We start from the raw sequence: 22,093 nt of genomic DNA, 5'->3' as shown, positions 1-22,093 counted from the left end.
GACTTGCCTAGTTAAATAAAGTTGAAAAAAAAAAAAAAAAAAAAAACAACAATTGGCCACAATTGGTGTCCAAAAATAACGATTACCGATTGTTATGAAAACTTGAAATCGGCCCTAATTAATCGGCCATTCCGATTAATCGGACGACCTCTACTCTGGACGGTTCTGACTTAGAATATGTGGACAACTACAAGTACCTAGGTGTCTGGTTGGACTGTAAACTCTCCTTCCAGACTCACATTAAGCATCTCCATCCAAAATGAAATCTAGAATCGGATTCCTATTTCACAACAAAGCATCCTTCAAACATGTTGCCAAACATACCCTCGTAAAACTGACTATCCTACCATTTACAAAATAGCCTCCAACACGACCATTTACAAAATAGCCTCCAACACTCTACTCAGCAAATTGGATGCAGTCTATCACAGTGCCATCCGTTTTGTCACCAAAGCCCCATATACTACCCACCACTGCGACCTGTATGCTCTCGTTGGCTGGCCCTCGCCAAACCCACTGTTTACTCCATGTGTAACTCTGTGTTGTTGGTGTGTCGCACTGCTTTGCTTTATCTTGGCCAGGTCACAGTTGTAAATGAGAACTTGTTCTCAACTGGCCTACCTGGTTAAATAAAGGTGAAATAAAACACAGAAATTCCTTTCCCATTAGTCACCCAAACATTGTGACACTCCAGTAAGATTTGAACCTATAATCTCATCTTCATTATCCATGGAATTAGTCCACTGAGCCACCAGGATGGAGCTAATGTCCCAGGTATTTTTACGCATACAAACCTGTTAATTTCAGTCTATTCACACAGACCCCATTTCAAAGGTAACAGGAACTCATTAAGATCAGGTGTGGTCAATTAGTGTGCGTGGCCAACATACCTGAACACACTCAACAAGATAGAGGATGTAGAGCAATTTGTAGACGCTGAGAATGGAATGTATCTGTTTTTAAAACGTTCTCTGAGAGTTAATGAAGTTATCTTGTGGTTTTTATGGAAAATGTTAACGTTCTCAGAACAATTTGAGAACATGACTTTCAATAGAATCGTGATGAAACCTGTTGGAAATGTTATGCTGAAGTACTGAAATTCCCACAGAAGAACATTGTTTCTTAACGTTCTCTGAACTAATTGAGGAAATTCCCAAAGTCAAACCAGAATGGAGAACGTTCCTAAAATTGAAATGAAGTGTAACCATGTTTTAACTTTTAGGAAACGTTCTGTTAAAGTAATGAAATACCAAGAAAATATTTTTTTTTGTAAAATTCGTTAAATGTGCTGAGAATGTTCCAATGCCAAGCAACTATTTTGCACGATTTCCAGAAAGTTGTGGAAAGGTTGTATGCAAAATAACCATAGGATAACCACGCTCTCAACAAGCTCTAAGAAACATATGGTTCTCTGAACATTATGTGCTAGCTGGATAATGTCTGCCATTGGATGATTTTGCCATAAAGAATAGGTGTGCCATTAAGTACATACAGTTGAAGTCGGAAGTTTACATACACCTTAGCAAAATAATTTTAAACTCAGTTTTTCACAATTCCTGACATTTAATCAGAGTAAAAATCCCCTGTCTTCGTTCAGTTAGGATCACCACTTTATTTTAAGAATGTGAAATGTGAGAACAATAGTAGAGAGAATGATTTATTTCAGCTTTCATTACTTTCATCACATTCCCAGTGGGTCAGAAGTTTACATACACTCAATTAGTATTTGGTAGCATTGCCTTTAAGTTGTTTAATTTGGGTCACGCTGTTTCAGTTCTGCCCATACATTTTCTATGGGATTGAGGTCAGGGCTTTGTGATGGCAACTCCAATACCTTGACTTTGTTGTCCTTAAGCCATTTTGCCACAACTTTGGAAGTATGCTTTGGGTCATTGTCCATTTGGAAGACCCATTTGCGACCAAGCTTTAACTTCCTGACTGATGTCTTGAGATGTTGCTTCAATATATCCACATAAATTTCCTCCCTCATGATGCCATCTATTTTGTGAAGTGCACCAGTCCCTCCTGCAGCAAAGCACCCCCACAACATGATGCTGCCACCCCCATGCTTCATGAATGGGATGGTATTCTTCGGCTTGCAAGCCTCATTTTCCTCCAAAAATAACGATGGTCATTATGGCCAAACAGTTCTATTTTTGTTTCATCAGACCAGAGGACATTTCTCCAAAAAGTATGATCGTTGTCCCCATGTGCAGTTGCAAACCGTAGTCTGTCTTTTTTATGGCAGTTTTGGAGCAGTGGCTTCTTCCTTGCTGAGCGGCCTTTCAGGTTATGTCGATATAGGACTCGTTTTACTATGGATATAGATACCTTTGTACCCGTTTCGTCCACGATCTTCACAAGGTCCTTTGCTGTTGTTCTGGGATCGATTTGAACTTTTCACACCGAAGTACATTCATCTCTAGGAGACAGAACACGTCTCCTTCCTGAGCTGTATGACAGCTGCGTGGTCCCATGGTGTTTATACTTGCGTACTATTGTTTGTACAGATGAATGTGGTACCTTCAGGCATTTGGAAATTGCTCCCAATGATGTATCAGACTTGTGGAGGTCTACAATTTTTTTTCTGAAGTCTTGGCTGATTTCTTTTGATTTTCCCATGATGTCAAGCAAAGAGGAACTGAGTTTGAAGGTAGGCCTTGAAATACATCCATAGGTACACCTCCAATTGACTCAAATGATGTCAATTAGCCTATCAGAAGCTTCTAAAGCCATGACATCATTTTCTGGAAATTTACAAGCTGTTTAAAGGCACAGTCAACTTAGTGTATGTAAACTTCTGACCCACTGGAATTGTGATACAGTGAATTATAAGTGAAATAATCTGTCTGTAAACAATTGTTGTAAAAAATGACTTGTGTCATGCACAAAGTAGATGTCCTAACCGACTTGCCAAAACTACAGTTTGTTTTACAAGACATTTGTGGAGTGGTTGTAAAACGAGTTTTAATGACTCCAACCTAAGTGTATGTAAACTTTCGACTTCAACTGTATGTAGGACCTTATTTTGATCACCCTGTTGCTGGAGACCTTTCCTGCAAAAACTTGTATTTGTGGTTTAGAAAGGTTTCTGAAGTTAGTATTTCCACTTTGACATTTTAGACTTGATTTTCCCTTATGAAAAATGTATCCATCAAATACATTTGGGTTTCAGTTTGTGGTTGCACTGTGGCAACACTCAACCCACACACAATATCATAAAAAATATCCCCATGCTTCTGAGATTCTGTTCTACCAGACATCTCTAAGAAGAATTCGGGCAATTTTATCCCGGGAATCTGCCATGTTGGGAAGGTTTGGTGATACTACCTGTTAAATACTACCACTCAACCTTTGCACTGGGTATAATCCCTTCACTTCCATTGATTCTACACCCCCAATCTCCTACAGGTCTGCTGCTAAAGAAACATTAAGAGCAGGCTAGAAGGCATAAGCAGGCTATGACGGGAGGTGTTGGTGAGGGGACCAAGGTGCAGTCAGAAGAAACAGGTCTCCAGTCTTGGCTGTAAAACTCAGTTGACCTCAGTGAGAGGAGCTAGTAATCCATCAGTTTACATATAGTACCATGCAAAAATCTGAGGGAAATCAAATCCATGGGGGAAATGCACAAACAAATCCCAAAATGTTGATGTAACGGTCTGGTTCTGGTTAGGTTCTGCTCTATGGTTTTTACGAGTGGACCTCCATTTTGTGGTGCACAGCCAAGTTAGCCACACGGAAGATTGTATGCACTGATTGTTCATTTTATTGTTAACTTTGACAAAACATTACGTTGTATTTATAAAATGTCAGATACCATACAATCTACTGCTACCAAGAGATGGTGACAGGTTTACAAAACCACTCTCCCAAGAAATTCTGAATTATTTATCTCTTACTTTATGATTTCCTGTTAAATAATTTGATTGTTTGAAAACAAGCTAAACAAGTACAAGTACAAGTTGTAAAGCAAATGTGCAAACACAAACATACTATTATTCTGATGGTAGTTTTACCAATGACCTCAGACAACTCTAACCTGCCCTTGGCATATTCTCAACATTGCAGCTGTTGTGTCATGTTGATGCATTGATCACTTCAGCGTGTTCATCTGGGCTGGAATTCCTACAGCATTTCCAGACATGCTTAAAGTGACAATCAGCAGTTAAAACAATAACAAAGCATTCTCCCCTTCCGTTTCAGTAAAAAGCTGAGGGATGGAGCTGGAGAAATATATCCACTCTCAAATTCATATACAAAGCTATTGATGCAAGGACTGACCATCCCTGCTATTAAAATTATAGTTTTAACCATGTTTTGATGCTATATGGTGCTTCTTTACATTGGCTTTGTTTTCAAACAAGCTTATATTTTGGGTTCTGATGGGGTATAATGTTTGAACTAAGCTCATGATTCTTCAAGAATCAATGGCTACATGTCATTCATTTATAAGTAAACTAAATTGATGTGGTAACTGCAGATTGCCTCTTTAAGAGCACTACAGTGAACTAGCTCTGCTGAAATGAAGCATGTTTCCAACCATCTGAAAAGACTGCCTCACATCCATGCGGGAATTACCTCACATGCATACGCAAAGGCAATATCTAAGAGCTTAACTGTAACTTCACAGTGGATATTTAGGCATCAGCAGAACCTCATGACCATAACATTACTTTTCTAAGTTAGGAAGAGTTGACTGCATGGTTCATGGTGCAACCTTTTGTTACTGTGGTCCGTGATTGTAAAATCACTCCACTGAAAACCGCACCAGAATCATTACTGAGAAATTACTTTTCAAAGGGATAAGGAGTCTCAGATATGTGTAATGGCAGGTTAGGGTCCTGTTTTTTATGGTCAATATGGTCAGCAGGCTTTAAACAAGGAAGTGCAATTAAGCAGGCTGAGGAGCACTGGTAATTGTAATTCATTGTTAGGACTGTGTGTGGCAGTAGTGCACTGCAAATAGAGGATAAGAAGGGGCTGTGTAACACTTCATATTCTGTTGTTGTGTCCTCAAACCAACATAGACCAACTGAAGGGACCAAATAAAAAAATGTCAATTTTGGGGGGGATTTAATAAGTATGACAGGAATTGTTCCATATATTTCCTAAAATATTTCACAATGGCAGCATAACATTGATGATGTTGCATTCCACATCCCAGCTCTCCTTTGAAATGTTCAGAGTATATAACCGTCACCTTACCTTCCAATGATATGTAATGAATGGTTTAACTTTTTTTTAAACATAGAACTGTCTGTCCTTCAGTGTATAGGGACAACTTCATTCTACAATTTACCAGCTAAGCAACTTTTAAGTCAATCAATTGATCCACACCTCATATATTTGAATGCACTAATTGTAAGTCACTCTGGGTAAGAGTGGGTGCTAATTGTCTGAAATGTAATTTTCAGGATTGTACAGTTAATATATTATTCACGGGTTATTCAGGGTTTTGTTAAATATGTACCTGTCCGTTTATCGTGGAAATACTAACAGGTGGTACATAGTCTGTCATAAAATCTCAAAACACTGCAATATTGAAGCTTCTATTCTCCTTACATGTAATTCATGACAACTATATCTGACAGATGCTTCAAAAGGTGTTTGCTGGTGTATTCCTGATCACAGCAAAGCAGATGTAGAAGAATACAAGCATCCATGGTCCTGTTGTGCATTTAAGACCTCCCTTTCCTTTTCAAACAGCGCACTCCGCCTATTGACAATCAACTCTTTCATCAACCATCAAGTTCAAATGTTTTGATTTCTGTGAATTACTTTTTTTCTCTGACAGGAGATCACGCAGACATAACAGTACTTTAACTGAAACAATAAAAATCAAAAATCTAAAGACCAAAGGTTTCCCATCAAATAAAAGTATTTAACAGAATAGATATCAAACAGCAGCACTTAGATTGAAGAACAAACACTGTCAAGAAGACGAACATGAAAAGAGTTGAAAAAAACATACCTTAACTGTCATTTTAACTCTACTGATGAAATAATTGCACAAAAAAGCCCAACACTAGTTGGAAATAGAATGACAAAAAAGCAAGGATTAACATACTCTGGGGAGGTTTCTCTGACACATATTAAGCATAGTCCAGGACTAAAAATTATTCTCAATGGGGAATTTCCATTGAAAGTGCATTTTCGTCCAGCACAGGCTTAATCTGGGTCCAGAAAGCCAACCCACTATGTGCCATATGATTCATTTGGTTACTTAGCACTGAATAAATTGTGTTGTGTTGATAGGAAAAGTGTGTGTGTGTATTGTGAAGACAATATTATACAGTTTATTCCAGGTGATGAACGCATACATGTATGTTTGGGTTTCCGTTAGACATTCTAGAAGTGGTTTAAATAGTTACACCCTTTAGATAAAGCTAAATGTAAGTACAAACCAAAAAACAACTCTTCAAAGTACTTTCACAGACCTTGATAAAATAAAAAGTGTAGTTTGCATGTAAATACTGTAACTTTTTTTGGCATACATTTCCATAAAACACCATTGAGGAACGAGGCATTTCAATGTATACATCACTGAGAGCAAAATCTCCCTATCCAATCAATCTATCATGGGGTGTCTTTCTCTCCTCGTCTCCTTTACTTTATAACTACAGATAGGGAAAGATCTGGATTGGTTTCTACTATATTGCCTTGTCCCTTTCCAGTCATTTCATAACAGTGCTTAAGAAGGAATGGAGACAAGGGAAGGAATGAAATTCAGACTTTTGAGACACAGACCTTACCGCCATCTCCTCTCCAGCCAACAATACCCTCATCTTCACCCATCACAATCCCAGAGTCAGAAATCATGGACAAAGCATTTAAAGGTCAAATGCAGCCGTATTTATCTCAATATCAAATCATTTTTGGGTAACAATTAAGTACCTTATTGTGATAGTTTCCAAATAAAATTGTAAAAAATAAACAAAAATAGGTTCTTAGCAAATAGCAATTTCTAAAGCAAGAATTTTGATAGGACTGTCTGGGAGTGGTCTGAGTGGGGAGGGGAAAACTATCTGCCAGAGAGGTCTGGAACTCTCTTTCTTATTGGTCCATTATGATGTCACGAGGCAGGCCAAACTCCATCCCACCAAAACAGGCAGGAATTTTAGCCAATCTTTTCAAACAGCTATTACACTAAAAGGGCATAATCATCATTTTGACAATTTCACAGTATTAATCAAACCTCATGGTGTGGAAATATATTAAATACAGGAAAACACGTTTTTGACTGCACTGGGGCTTTAACGAAAGCGACAAGAAATAACATTACATTGAGAACCAAGATAACGTACGATCATGCCCCCTGGTGGTCTCTGACAATCCTAATCCAAACAAGCATAAAGAAATATAAGACAAACAAACAAGCCAAACAAATCGATTCATAAATGAACATATAAATTAAGCAGAAAGAGTCCTGTTTTTGTCCAGGCCTCTCTGTGGGTGTTGAAACAATCATCCTTCTTATGATAATCGGGAACATGCACTCCTGTTCTTCCCATCTGGACACAATAACCTCTAGAGCACACAGCTCTCAGTGCAGTCCGTGGTGCTGTCATCGGCCGAACGCCTCTTCAGTTCCCGGCCCTCTGTTTGGTGTAGATCCGCCTGGCTCCCCTGTCCCCTGTGCCGAGGCTCCTGAGGCAGGGTGTCTGCCGAGATGTGGCCCAGGCTTCGTTCAGCCTCCACCTGCAGGTAGGCCCGGACACGGTGGTGTTGCGCCACGCTGCCGCTGAAGTCGATGACACGGCACTCGTACGTGCCCTCGTCCGACCGCTTGATGCTGGAGAGGCGAAGCTTGTGGGAGATGTTGCTCCCGGCCACTTTTACCACCTGTGGCAGAAGATAATGTATTTGTAAATCATAAGCATATAAATCCTATTCCTCGGTACTGTACACTGATGTGTCTACTCACACTTATTTTGGCGGCATCTTTAGACATCTCCATGGGAACCACCTATAAGGAATTGATGGAAAGAAGTCAGGCACATGGCTGAAATAACATTAGCAAGTGACATACAGTGTCAGTATAGATAAGAATCAAATATCACTTGAAATATGTCGACCCTTTCAAATATGTTACACATCAGATCATCAACAAATGAAAATGACTTACAGTCCACCACCTAAAAATGGTATGTAGTACTGTGTACATATTTTAGCTTTCACACATCTGCAATGAAAACCTTTAGCACTGCGATCAAATAAACAATTTCCTATCCACACTGGGAAGTCTAATATCTTGGTTGTTATGTCACTGGGTAGTCTAATATCTTGGTTGTTTTTATGTCACTGGGTAGTCTTATATCTTGGTTGTTTTTATGTCACTGGGTAGCCTAATATCTTGGTTTTTATGTCACTGGGTAGCCTAATATCTTGGTTTTTATGTCACTGGGTAGCCTAATATCTTGGTTGTTTTTATGTCACTGGGTAGTCTTATATCTTGGTTGTTTTTATGTCACTGGGTAGTCTTATATCTTGGTTGTTTTTATGTCACTGGGTAGCCCAAGATCTTGTTTTTTGTTATGTCACTGGGTAGCCTAGTATCTTGGTTGCTGTTGCACTGGGTAGCCTAATATCTTGGTTCCTGTTGTACTGGGTAGCCCAATATCTTGGTTCCTGTTGTACTGGGTAGCCCAATATCTTGGTTGTTGTTGTGTCTGATAGCTAGCTATTTCGGGGCATCGAGTGAAGAAAATATCTGGGAAAGTTGGGGAGGGGAAGGAATTATTTTGGGGCATAGGTATGCATTATGCATCGAACAGAGATGTGGAAAATCTATTTCTTCCTTAGTGCCAATTATAGTGTCTAGCACCACAGCAGGAGCTCTAAGTTTCCCTAAGTTAGAGAAGTCAACCTGCTCCCACAGTGCTTGAAAAATGCTAATCAGCAATTATCTATTCTTTCCTGTGCCAAGGGCTGCAGCTAATGTTTTCCTCTGCCTGCTGTATTGTAGGCTAATGTGGATTCAGTCAATTCAGTTCTGTCCACAGTAATGTACATTATCTCTTTGTATGGTAATAGTGCGTTAACAAAGTCTATGTGGGCTTAATTCATGTTTTTTGCATGATGATGATAATCAGATACAGGGCTCCTCTTTTAAGAAACAAGCACATAAGTCAAGTGAATAATGCATTGACCTGTAAGGGAGGAAGTTATACACATGCCGACAAGAATATCTCAAGTTAGGATTTAGGGCTTAATTTGTAACCTTTCAACAGACAAACCAGGGTTGACAGTTACTAATCCCTTAGTGGGTAGGTCTACATTGTTTCATTGTGGTCATCAAGTCCTGAGCAAACACAAGCACTGCTGCTCTATGTCGAGCAGAATCACAGACAGTTACTCGGATTCAATAACTCATAGGTGTCACCCCCGGGCCAATAAAACTCTCCCTTAAATAAAATTCTCGCTGCGACCATAACATTTCTCTCAGCGGCTCACCTGATTGGTGGTCCAGGTGGGTTTCTCTGGCCAGTCTCTGTGGTTCTTCATGTACCACCACTGGATCTCCAAGGAGTAGGAGGGGCCCGCCCCCCGGAACGAACAGGCCATCTCCACGTCCTGACCACTCTGCGTCGTGATGTCATGAGGAACCTCCGTGAAGACAGCTGAGTGAAGAGAGAGGGAATGAAGAGAGAGAAGAGTATTTATGCACCTGAAAAGTGACCCAAAAAAGTGACCGACCAATCAAGCAATCGATGAAACAAATTACCCTAACATCTGTACAATCTGTAACTTTCCTTCCCAGTGAATAAAACCCATCCCCAAAGTTTACAGACAGGTGCTGGCATACCACTGGAAATAACGGTTATAGATCAAAGGTTAAAAATCCAAATCTTTCTCCTGTGACGGCCTCTGTCTGTTAAACTTTGCCAAACATTTTGCTACAGAAAATGAAAAAGACTGTTTCTTATTGTACAAGTCCGGGTAGTCCCTCCATATTTCAGTCCCTTTTCTTCCATTTGGTGCCTAATGAATAGGACCCAGCTCTGTTGACTCAGACAACGTCATGTGTGGGCTTTTTTTGTTTTCCGTTCCTAATCCTTCAGAGGGCCAAAGTAGCCTGGGACATTTCTCAAAGGAAAACATCACTCCCCATATCCCTTATCTATCCTCACACATCTAGCTATTAGGCTAAATCCTCTTGCCAGTTCTGTTTAAAACACATTGCTAATTCAAGAGACTAATCCTCCTTTATAACTTCACCACCACAGAGACTTCCTCCACCGAGAGCTTCAGTCTTATAGACAAGTCTTTGAAAGATAAAGTAGTCAATGGTATTTTGTTTAAGCAATGTGCTGTTGTTTAAGATGCACCATCTGCAGACTATTACGAGGATAAAACTTCAGCAAGAAACAACAGGCGGATGAAGATAATTAAGTTGAAGGGCACTTTGGGGATTTTAGGGAGGATTTTTTTTGCATGCAGTTGGGAGATGTGTCTTCAAGAAAGGGAGATATGTTTTGTGTGTCTTAGTTAATTCGTATAGACATTGGAAATGTATCAGACAAATGTTACTTTACTGGATAATCTAATTACATTTTTGAATAATGCTTCTTATGGATGTTGTCCTTCAGGTAATGAGAAGCATGAGTACAAATGTATCATAATACATAACTACTTCCATAGATTGTGAGAGGTGGTGTCAGAGGAAGGCCCTAAAAATTGTCAAAGACCCCAGCCACCCCAGTCATAGACTGTTCTCTCTACTACCGCGTGGCAAGCGGTACCGGAGTGCCAAGTCTAGGACAAAAAGGCTTCTCAATAGTTTTTACCCCCAAGCCATAAGACTCCTGAACAGGTAATCAAATGGCTACCCGGACTATTTGCATTGTGTGCCTCCCCCAACCCCTCTTTTTACACTGCTGCTACTCTCTGTTTATCATATATGCATAGTCACTTTAACTATACATTTATGTACATACTACCTCAATTGGGCTGACCAACCAGTGCTCCCGCACACTGGCTAACCGGGCTATCTGCATTGTGTCCCACCGCCTGCCAACCCCTCTTTTACGCTACTGCTACTCTCTGTTCATCATATATGCATAGTCACTTTAACCATATATACATGTACATACTACCTCAATCAGCCTGACTAACCGGTGTCTGTATGTAGCCTTGCTACTTTTATAGCCTCGCTACTGTATATAGCCTGTCTTTTTACTGTTGTTTTATTTCTTTACCTACCGATTGTTCACCTAATACCTTTTTTGCACTATTGGTTAGAGCCTGTAAGTAAGCATTTCACTGTAAGATCTACACCTGTTGTATTCGGCGCACGTGACAAATAAACTTTGATTTGAGATGTGTCTTATCTAAAAGATATAGCATGATCGAAGTGTTACATCTCACAATCCTTCTCCTTGACAGCCTGTTGTTTTCCTAACTGTCATACAGCTACCCCTTGTATTAGACTATGTAAGGAAACATTATTCCTGTCATATAGTATCCTTTGTACTATTTGTGTATTAGCATATTGCCCCACCAACCCTACAGTACATGCATGACAACAGGTCACAATACACACAGTATCACTGTATCTGTCACACCCTGACCATAGAAAGCCCTTGGTGACTAGGGGGTGTTCTAGTCTTTTCATTTCTATGTTGGTGCTCTTGGTATGGTTTCCAATTAGAAGCAGCTGTTTATCGTTGTCTCTAATTGGGGATCATACTTAAGTTGTTCATTGTTCCCACCTGCTTTGTGGGATATTGTTTTGTGTTTGTGCATGTAGCACCACTACTTTCACATTTCGTTGTTGGTTTATTGTTTTGTAGAAGTTTCACTTTGAAAAAAGATGTCGAACTCAAATCACGCTGTGCCTTGGTCCGTCTCTCATCACGTTTGTGACAACAGTATCATGCCTCTATCAATTCAAGGTATTTTCCAGGGGTCTCCAAATCTCATCCAGGGTGTGCAGGCTTTTACTCCAGCCCAGCATAACACACCTGTTTCAAATAATCAATTAATCATGATCTTCGATGTGGACCATGATTAAGTGAATTAATTGAGTTAGTGTTGGGCTGAAACAAAAGCTTGCACACCCAGTAGCTCTCCAGGACCGGACTTAAGAGTTCCCTGGTCTATGCAACGCCATGCAGGGCAACCGGTTCATTTTGTGCCACATCTATCATGTTGATCTATCTACATTTGATCTATTATCATACTGTACCTAATGAAAGTAGTTAACAATGTGTGGTGAAACTATATGCATGTTCAGTACATTCAGTTCCTGATCTACAAAGTGTAGAAGTTTAGCCTGAGGTCATGTGGTGGTAAACTCATCACACCCCATTGAGTTTCACATTTTAGACTGTAAATGTCTCTATTTTGCTCTCTCTCTCTTTCGCCATATTGATTTTATATGACTATGTACTTACAGTGGTGAATTATTGTGGAAGTGAGTGCTTTGTCCTGTATAAGTGGGTCTCTCCTATTTGTTCACTTTATATTCTTGCACAAATGTTGTTTTTCAGTAAACAGACCTTGCAGAGTAGCTCTAAGCAAATAACATTTTGCAAAGGACACAAAAGGAAGACAAAAGTAAAAGGTCCGTAAGCTAAAAAGTACATAACCACTGCTGTACTTCAAAAGCCAAATGTTTTAAGCCTGAGAGGAAAGCATGTGTTCCGAATTCCATGTCCGTCTGGGACCATAAAACAGACAAGTGTGAAGGCGCCACAGTAGCAGCCAATGTGTGGTGTTCAATGTAGGTCTACATTCCATGAGACTTTTGAAAAAAACATGTAGGGATTGACATTAACCTGTTTATCCACTTGTCCTTCAGACAAGGAGGTGACTGAAAATGTTGTGTTGTTTGATGCAAGAAACCACTATACAAAATAAAATGCATTAGTATTCCCATACAATTATTACAGAGTAACAGGCAAATTATGCTACCCCCTGCCTATTGGCTACTTAGCTTATTCAAGCCTGTCTCAAAATACAACACTGACCCTTTAAGACAGAAAATAAGAACTTTACCTGACTTGCTTTTGTGCTCTTGTAGGAAACAACCACTCCCCCATTGCTGACTAGAAATTAGCTATAACTGGGCTAATAACTCACTTACTAACAAAGAATATGAACAAATGTGCAAACGTGGCTACATTCAGCTCTCACTTTAATTTCAAAACAAGACCACTCATGCTATAAACATTGTCCAGTTCATAGTGAATGGCACAGATCCATGTATGGCAATTGTCTATTTGCATATAGGGATACTGCAGCTCTGATTGGTTATGGCACACCAGTCTCTGTAGATTATGAGCCTGTCATGCCTGTCAATGCAATAGAATCCTACTCCAATGTGCTCTGCATACAAGAAAATCTCTTGCATAGTTTATTTTTGTTTCGGTATGTTGCATTGAAAGTTGATTCAATCACAATTCCCACAGTAGAGGGAAACTAGAAAGTTCAATCTCGTGCTTCTCTGTGCAGGCTGATATTTCATCTGCGCACGCGCACAGCTTCGAGGGAACATTGCTCCACGTATCCTCAAACCCTATTGGAGGAGAAGGTCAGAGGGGCGGGACCTCTGGCTTCTCATCCGATGGCTTTTGAGAAGGAGATGAGAGAGGGCTCGAGGACTATGCAACTGAGATCTTCCCCTTGACCTCAAACCAAACCCTCATGTGTTTATGAAAGAGAAGTGAAGTTTGAAATGTGAAATTCTGTTAGCCTGCTGCTGTTAGCTAAGTTAGCTAATTGGTGTTAATTAAGTTTGCTAATTGGTGTTAGCTAAGTTGTTTGCTAATTGCCATTATCAAAGTTTGCTAATTGGCGCTAGCCATTCAAAATAATTGCATTACCCATGCAATTAGATCACTACAGAGGCTAGTATTATGAAGCTGTAATGATGGTTATTTTTTGGTGCATATAATTTCTGTTCCGTAATTAAGACAATTAGGACATGCTTGTTTGCCAGCTGTATTTTATACAGGCATAATCAAGAGCAGGCATAATCAACATGACACTGAATCAAGGTTGAGACAAGCAGTTTCTTAACTTGATGTTAAAATATCTAGTGTTACGACATAAAAATGTCAATTTGTTCGCCATTTTAGAAATCATTTTAGGAGCAATCAGGTCTTCAGAAAGGGATTGATCTATGGACAGACCAATATAAGTTACAATTCTTTTAGATTCAATCTCCTTGCCTACAGTTTATCTTCATCTTGTCAGCCCTAAGCAATCTACGTTTTGTTCCAAACAAAATCGATTCAGTTTTTCCCAAATGTAGCAACAATTTGTTGTCAGACCCAATCTCTAACAAAACACAAATCCTTACTCAGGGTCTCCTCTATGTAAACTGTATCCTTCCCTGATATGCCTTTGCATTTGCATATTAAAGTTCGATGTTATTGAATAGAGCCTTGTTGTGTAGCCATTGCATAACCTGATAAAATTCAGGACACATATTCCACCCCACGTGCACTTGGTAAGGTGCACTTATTTGATCATGTCCGTTAACCTGTTGGGGCTAGGGGGCAGTATTTGCACGGCCGGATAAAAAAAACGTACTCGATTTAAACTGGTTACTACTCTTGCCCAGAAATGAGAATATGCATATAATTAGTAGATTTGGATAGAAAACACTCTAAAGTTTCGAAAACTGTTTGAATGGTGTCTGTGAGTATAACAGAACTCATATGGCAGGCCAAAACCTGAGAAGATTCCATACAGGAAGTGCCCTGTCTGACAATTTGTTGTCCTTCTGTTGCATCTCTATCAAAGATACAGCATCTGTGCTGTAACGTGACATTTTCTAAGGCTTCCATTGGCTCTCAGAAGGCGCCAGAAAGTGGAATGGGGTGTCTGCTGTCTCTGGGCGAAGAACAGCAGGAGAATTTGTGAGTGGTCAGCCTGGGGACAGTGAGACTGAGAGGCGCGTTCACGAGAATTCTCCATTTTTTTCTTTCAGCCTTTGAATGAATACAACGTCGCCCGGTTGGAATATTATCGCTATTTTACGAGAAAAATAAAATAAAAATAGATTTTAAACAGCGTTTGACATGCTTCGAAGTACGGTAATGGAATATTTTGACATTTTTTGTCACGAAATGCGCTCGCTCGTCACCCTTCGGATAGTGACCTGAACGCATGAACAAAACGGAGCTATTTGAATATAACTATGAATTATTTGGAACCAAAACAACATTTGTTGTTGAAGTAGAAGTCCTGGGAGTGCATTCTGACGAAGAACAGCAAAGGTAATCCAATTTTTCTAATAGTAATTCTGAGTTTAGTCCCAAACTTGGTGGGTGTCAAAATAGCTAGCCTGTGATGGCCGAGCTATGTACTCAGAATATTGCAAAATGTGCTTTCGCCGAAAATATATTTTAAAATCTGACACAGCGATTGCATAAAGGAGTTCTGTATCTATAATTCTTAAAATAATTGTTATGTATTTTGTGAACGTTTATCATGAGTAATTTAGTAAATTCACCGGAAGTTTTCGCTGGGTATGCTAGTTCTGAACATCACATGCTAATGTAAAAAGCTGTTTTTTGATATAAATATGAACTTGATTGAACAAAACATGCATGTATTGTATAACATAATGTCCTAGGAGTGTCATCTGATGAAGATCATCAAAGGTTAGTGCTGCATTTAGCTGTGGTTTTGGTTTTTGTGACATATATGCTTGCTTTGAAAATGGCTATGTGATTATTTTTGGCAGGGTACTCTCTTGACATAATCTAATGTTTTGCTTTCGCTGTAAAGCCTTTTTGAAATCGGACGATGTGGTTAGATAAACGAGAGTCTTGTCTTTAAAATGGTGTAAAATAGTCATATGTTTGAGAAATTGAAGTTATAGCATTTTTGAGGTATTTGTATTTCGCGCCACCCGATTCCACTGGCTGTTGACTAGGGTGGGACGCTCGCCCAGACAGGTTAACTGAGAGTACCATGTCATCAACAGCAACAATCGGGGGAAGAGTTGCAGGGGAGTGGAGAGAAGTTGAATTAGCCAACTGGAAGCTATGGATGATTAGAAGGCCAGGTTAGGTAGATCTTGACATGCATTACAACAAAACTATATAGGCCTTAATCCCCAAATGAATGGGAGAGCTTGGCACCATCTATAACATGGCAATAAGAATGAACGTTTGGCTACAGTATGGTCCACTATAGTTAACTTATAGGTGTATATACATTAGACAAACTCAGATTTTTGGGTGCACTTCCCCTTTAAAATGCCAGACTCAAACTGTATATTTAAAGGTGATTAGAGGGGTGGTAAATCAGGACAGCTGTATTCTCATCCTCATTCTCATCAATAATAATTTTTCTGAGAGCCTCTGCTGATCAAAAAGACTAGAATCTTTAGGCTGCGGGAGAGAGAGAGAGAGAGAGAGGCCCAAATGTGTAATTGATATTCCATCAGGCCTGTGGATCTGTGACACAGCTGGGAGGGAGGGAGTTAAAGAAAGAAGGAAAGAGAAAGGGGGGTGAGGACTGACTGACTGAGCTCCCACGAGTCGTGCCCTGGATGCTCCGCTGCTCACGGCCAGGCAGTGGCCTCATTTGTGAGGAGAGAGAGGGAAAGGGACAGAGGGCGAGGAGAGTGGGAAAGATGAGATACACCCAACAACACTTATGGAGGGCATTGTACACAACGACTGTATAAAACTGTGCAAACTGCTCACACATGAATAAGGGGTCCCTACACACACTGGAAATACTCCAAAGGGTGTATAACACAGAACAGAGAGTGACACTATCATTCTCGTCTTTTGAATCATGAGCAGTGTGCAGGCAGGCATCTTCCTTTTGAAAAGTTGTTTAGCGGGACATCCAAATTCATGTGTAGCCTAAACCCAAGATAGGAACAGTGATTGTGGCAGTTTACTGACAAGAGCGTTTGTTACACAATACAGACAGTTGTAGGCGTAGCATATCCATTTCACCAACTGGCTAGAAGCTAAACATTAACATAAATAAACAGGTGAAGGATGGTAGTTGATCGAAAGAGAAGATTAACAATAATGATCATAGCAAAGACAGACACAGTGTATAACACATATTTTTTTTAAACAAACTACATCTTGGGTTCGTGATCATTTTCATATGAGCAGAGAAAGAAAAGCAATGAATGTAGTTTTGATCGGATTTCAGAAATCGGATAGAATTAAATGCATAGAAATATAACGAATAGAACAGACGTACCATTGACTTGAATGGGGACGCCCGTTCTATTGACATATTTCTATGCATTTAATCTTATCCGATTACCGAAATCCGATCAGATCACTTTTGAAAAACTGGACCCTGACGGTATAGCCTAACAGATAAAACCCTAAAGCAAGGTCATCTCAAGGACAGCGCTATTCATGGAGCCCTGTGTGAGGCTTAGATATGGGATTCCGCACCACAGTAGGATGGTCTTATAAGATCCTGTACTTTCAATTCCCACAGCCAAAAAAGAGACGTACTAAAAAGACTCATTCTGCAGACTCAAGCCTTTTCACTCTATTTCCCCTCCCTCCCTCTCTCTAGCTTCCTATCTTTCACTCTCTCATTCTGTGTATCCCTTTCTTGTTCCTGCTCTTTCTCTCCCTCTCTCTCTCTTTCTCTCTCTCTCTTCCTACCCTACAGTTTCAAACTCACACGCGTTGCTGTCTTCCTCTCAAAAAGACCCTCTTCGTTCTCTCTCTTGGTTCCCCTCACTGTCACCACCTATAAATCCACGATAATTAAGAATTTCAATAAACATTTTTCTACAGCTGGCCATGCTTTCCACCTGGCTACAAGCCCCCTCCCAGATCTCCTTTACTCCTATATGGTTACTAGGGGGATCATTCAGCATAACATTGCTAACATTATTTTGCATGACCTACATTCTCTCATGACCTACAGTCTTTGAAAGCCAAGTTAACAAACAGATCACCGACCATTTCGATTCCCACCGTACCTTCTCCGCTATGCAATCTGGTTTCCGAACTGGTCATGGCTGCACCTCATCCACGCTCAAGATCCTAAACGATATCATAACCTCCATCGATAAAAGACAATACTGTGCAGCCGTATTCATCGACCTGGCCAAGGCATTCGACTCTGTCAATCACCGCATTCTTATCAGCAAACTCAACAGCCTTGGTTTCCCAAATGACTGCCTCGCCTGGTTCACCAACTACTTCTCAGACAGAGTTCAGTGTGTCAAATCGGAGGGCCTGCTGTCCATTGTCCGGACCTCTGGCACTCTCTATGGGGTGCCACAGGGTTCATTTCTCGGGCCGACTCTTTTCTCTGTATACATCAATGATGTCGCTCTTGCGGCTGGTGATTTTCTGATCCACCTCTACGCAGACGACACCATTCTGTATACTTCTGCCCTTCTTTGGACACTGTGTTAACTAACCTCCAGACAAGCTTCAATGCCATACAACTCTCCTTCCGTGGCCTCCAACTGCTCTTAAATGCAAGTAAAACTAAATGCATGCTCTTCAACCGATCGCTGCCAGCACCTGCCCGCCCATCTAGCATCACTACTCTGGACGGTTCTGACTTAGATTATGTGGACAACTACAAATACCTAGGTGTCTGGTTAGACTGTAAACTCTCCTTCCAGACTCACATTAAGCATCTCCAATCCAAAATTAAATCTAGAATCGGCTTCCTATTTCACAACAAAGCATCCTTCACTCATGCTGCCAAACATACCCTCGTAAAACTGACTATCCTGCCCATCATTGACTTTGGCGATGTCATTTACAAAATAGCCTCCAACACTCTACTCAGCAAATTGGATGCAGTCTATCGCAGTGCCATCCGTTTTGTCACCAAAGCCCCATATACTACCCACCACTGCGACCTGTATGCTCTCGTTGGCTGGCCCTCACTACATATTCATCGCCAAACCCACTGGCACCAGGTCATCTATAAGTCTTTGCTAGGTAAAGCCCCACCTTATCTCAGCCCACTGGTCACCATAGCAGCACCTGCCTGTAGCACGCACTCCAGCAGGTATATTTCACTCATCACCCCAAAGCCAATTCCTCCTTTGGCCGCTTTTCCTTCCAGTTCTCTGCTGCTAATGACTGGAACGAATTGCAAAAATCACTGAAGCTGGAGATCATATCTCCCTCACTAACATTAAGCATCAGTTGTCAGAGCAGCTTACAGATCATTGCGCCTGTACATTTTTTTGCTTCTTTGCACCCCAGTATCTCTACTTGCACATTCATCTTCTGCACATCTATCACTCCAGTGTTTCATTGATAAATTGTAATTATTTCGCCACTATGGCCTATTTATTGACTTACCTCCTGTACTTACCTCCTGTACAAAATCCTACGTCATTTGTACACACTGTATATTTACTTTTCTATTGTGTTATTAACTGTACGTTTGTTTATTCCATGTGTAATTATGTGTTGTTGTTTGTGTCACCCTGCTATTGCTTTATCTTGGCCATGTTGCAGTTGGCCTACATAGATAAAGGTGAAATAAAAAACATTTTCAAAAAAATGTCAGCTGTTGCCAGAGGTGGGACCAAGTCATTGTTTTACAAGTCACAAGTAAGTCTCAAGTCTTAGCACTCAAGTCCCAAGTCAAGACAGGCAAGTCCGAGTCAAGTTTCAAGTCAAGACCGTCAACTATGAACTCAAGTCTCAAGTCCTAAACTTTGAGTTTTGAGTCCTAAACAAGTCATAATGTGCTCTTCACCAAATGTAATACCATTTCACATTTTTAACAAGAGTTAAAGTTAGTATATTACATTTACACAAATCATGAATGCTTTTAAAAATATCTATATATTTATTACTTTCCGGGCAGCCGAGCGGAAATGGAGGAAAACTCGCCTCCCTGCGGACCTGGCATCCTTTCACTCCCTCCTCTCTACATTTTCCTCTTCTGTCTCTGCTGCTAAAGCCACTTTCTACCACTCTAAATTCCAAGCGTCTGCCTCTAACCCTAGGAAGCTCTTTGCCACCTTCTCCTCCCTCCTGAATCCTCCTCCCCCTCCCCCCCCTCCCTCTCTGCGGGTGACTTCGTCAACCATTTTGAAAAGAAGGTTGACGACATCCGATCCTCGTTTGCTAAGTCAAACGACACCGCTGGTCCTGCTCACACTGCCCTACCCTGTGCTTTGACCTCTTTCTCCCCTCTCTCTCCAGATGAAATCTCGCGTCTTGTGACGGCCGGCCGCCCAACAACCTGCCCACTTGACCCTATCCCCTCCTCTCTTCTCCAGACCATTTCCGGAGACCTTCTCCCCTACCTCACCTCGCTCATCAACTCATCCTTGACCACTGGCCACTGGCTCCGTCTTCAAGAGAGCGAGAGTTGCACCCCTTCTGAAAAAACCTACACTCGATCCCTCCGATGTCAACAACTACAGACCAGTATCCCTTCTTTCTTTTCTCTCCAAAACTCTTGAACGTGCCGTCCTTGGCCAGCTCTCCTGCTATCTCTCTCAGAACGACCTTCTTGATCCTAATCAGTCAGGTTTCAAGACTGGGCATTCAACTGAGACTGCTCTTCTCTGTGTCACGGAGGCTCTCCGCACTGCTAAAGCTAACTCTCTCTCCTCTGCTCTCATCCTTCTAGACCTATCTGCTGCCTTTGATACTGTGAACCATCAGATCCTCCTCTCCACCCTCTCCAAGCTGGGCATCTCCGGCGCGGCCCACGCTTGGATTGCGTCCTACCTGACCGGTCGCTCCTACCAGGTGGCGTGGCGAGAATCTGTCTCCGCACCACGTGCTCTCACCACTGGTGTCCCCCAGGGCTCTGTTCTAGGCCCTCTCCTATTCTCGCTTTACACCAAGTCACTTGGCTCTGTCATATCCTCACATGGTCTCTCCTATCATTGCTATGCAGACGACACACAATTAATCTTCTCCTTTCCCCCTTCTGATAACCAGGTGGCGAATCGCATCTCTGCATGTCTGGCAGACATATCAGTGTGGATGACGGATCACCACCACAAGCTGAACCTCGGCAAGACGGAGCTGCTCTTCCTCCCGGGGAAGGACTGCCCGTTCCATGATCTCGCCATCACGGTTGACAACTCCCTTGTGTCCTCCTCCCAGAGTGCTAAGAACCTTGGCGTGACCCTGGACAACACCCTGTCGTTCTCCACTAACATCAAGGCGGTGACCCGATCCTGTAGGTTCATGCTCTACAACATTCGCAGAGTACGACCCTGCCTCACACAGGAAGCGGCGCAGGTCCTAATCCAGGCACTTGTCATCTCCCGTCTGGATTACTGCAACTCGCTGTTGGCTGGGCTCCCTGACTGTGCCATTAAACCCCTACAACTCATCCAGAACGCCGCAGCCCGTCTGGTGTTCAACCTTCCCAAGTTCTCTCATGTCACCCCGCTCCTCCGCTCTCTCCACTGGCTTCCAGTTGAAGCTCGCATCCGGTACAAGACCATGGTGCTTGCCTACGGAGCTGTCAGGGGAACGGCACCTCCGTACCTTCAGGCTCTGATCAGGCCCTACACCCAAACAAGGGCACTGCGTTCATCCACCTCTGGCCTGCTCGCCTCCCTACCTCTGAGGAAGCACAGTTCCCGCTCAGCCCAGTCAAAACTGTTCGCTGCTCTGGCACCCCAATGGTGGAACAAGCTCCCTCACGACGCCAGGACAGCGGAGTCAATCACCACCTTCCGGAGACACCTGAAACCCCACCTCTTTAAGGAATACCTGGGATAGGATAAAGTAATCCTTCTAACCCCCCCCCCCCTTAAAAGATTTAGATGCACTATTGTAAAGTGGTTGTTCCACTGGATATCCTAAGGTGAATGCACCAATTTGTAAGTCGCTCAGGATAAGAGCGTCTGCTAAATGACTTAAATGTAATTATATTTCCATGGAAATACATTGGTAGCCATGAGAAAGACCCCCACCCCAATAGTGATTGACTATCGAGGATCGCAATCGGGCGATGTAGGCTTGTACACAATCGCCCAAACTTAACACACACACAGACACACACTCCCTCTCTCTCTGTGTGGTTTCAGTAGGCTAACGTATATCAATGGTTTTAGGAACAGCAGTAACATCAGGCCGGATTTAGGCTACCTGCTGCCTAGCCAGTTGTAGCTCAATCTTGGGTGCAATGA

The 22,093-nt window shown here is 41.6% G+C and overlaps 1 protein-coding gene across 1 annotated transcript in view; it reads right to left on the bottom strand.

The window, feature by feature from the left end:
• Positions 1-7,049: 7,049 nt before the first annotated feature.
• Positions 7,050-22,093, bottom strand: part of LOC115150168 (V-set and transmembrane domain-containing protein 2-like protein) — a 39,122-nt gene continuing 24,078 nt past the window's right edge. Inside the window, exons 2-4 of the mRNA XM_029693160.1 lie at positions 9,454-9,620; positions 7,925-7,966; positions 7,050-7,842 (exon numbers count right to left, since the gene is read on the bottom strand). Of these exons, the coding sequence (XP_029549020.1) occupies positions 7,528-7,842; positions 7,925-7,966; positions 9,454-9,620 (524 nt within the window). The 3' untranslated portion in view covers positions 7,050-7,527. The remainder of the gene's footprint in view (positions 7,843-7,924; positions 7,967-9,453; positions 9,621-22,093) is intronic.

Source organism: Salmo trutta, chromosome 16 (genome assembly GCF_901001165.1).
Source record: "Salmo trutta chromosome 16, fSalTru1.1, whole genome shotgun sequence".
NCBI classification, from domain to species: Eukaryota; Metazoa; Chordata; class Actinopteri; order Salmoniformes; family Salmonidae; genus Salmo; species Salmo trutta.
This window is presented reverse-complemented; position numbering and strand designations above follow the sequence as displayed.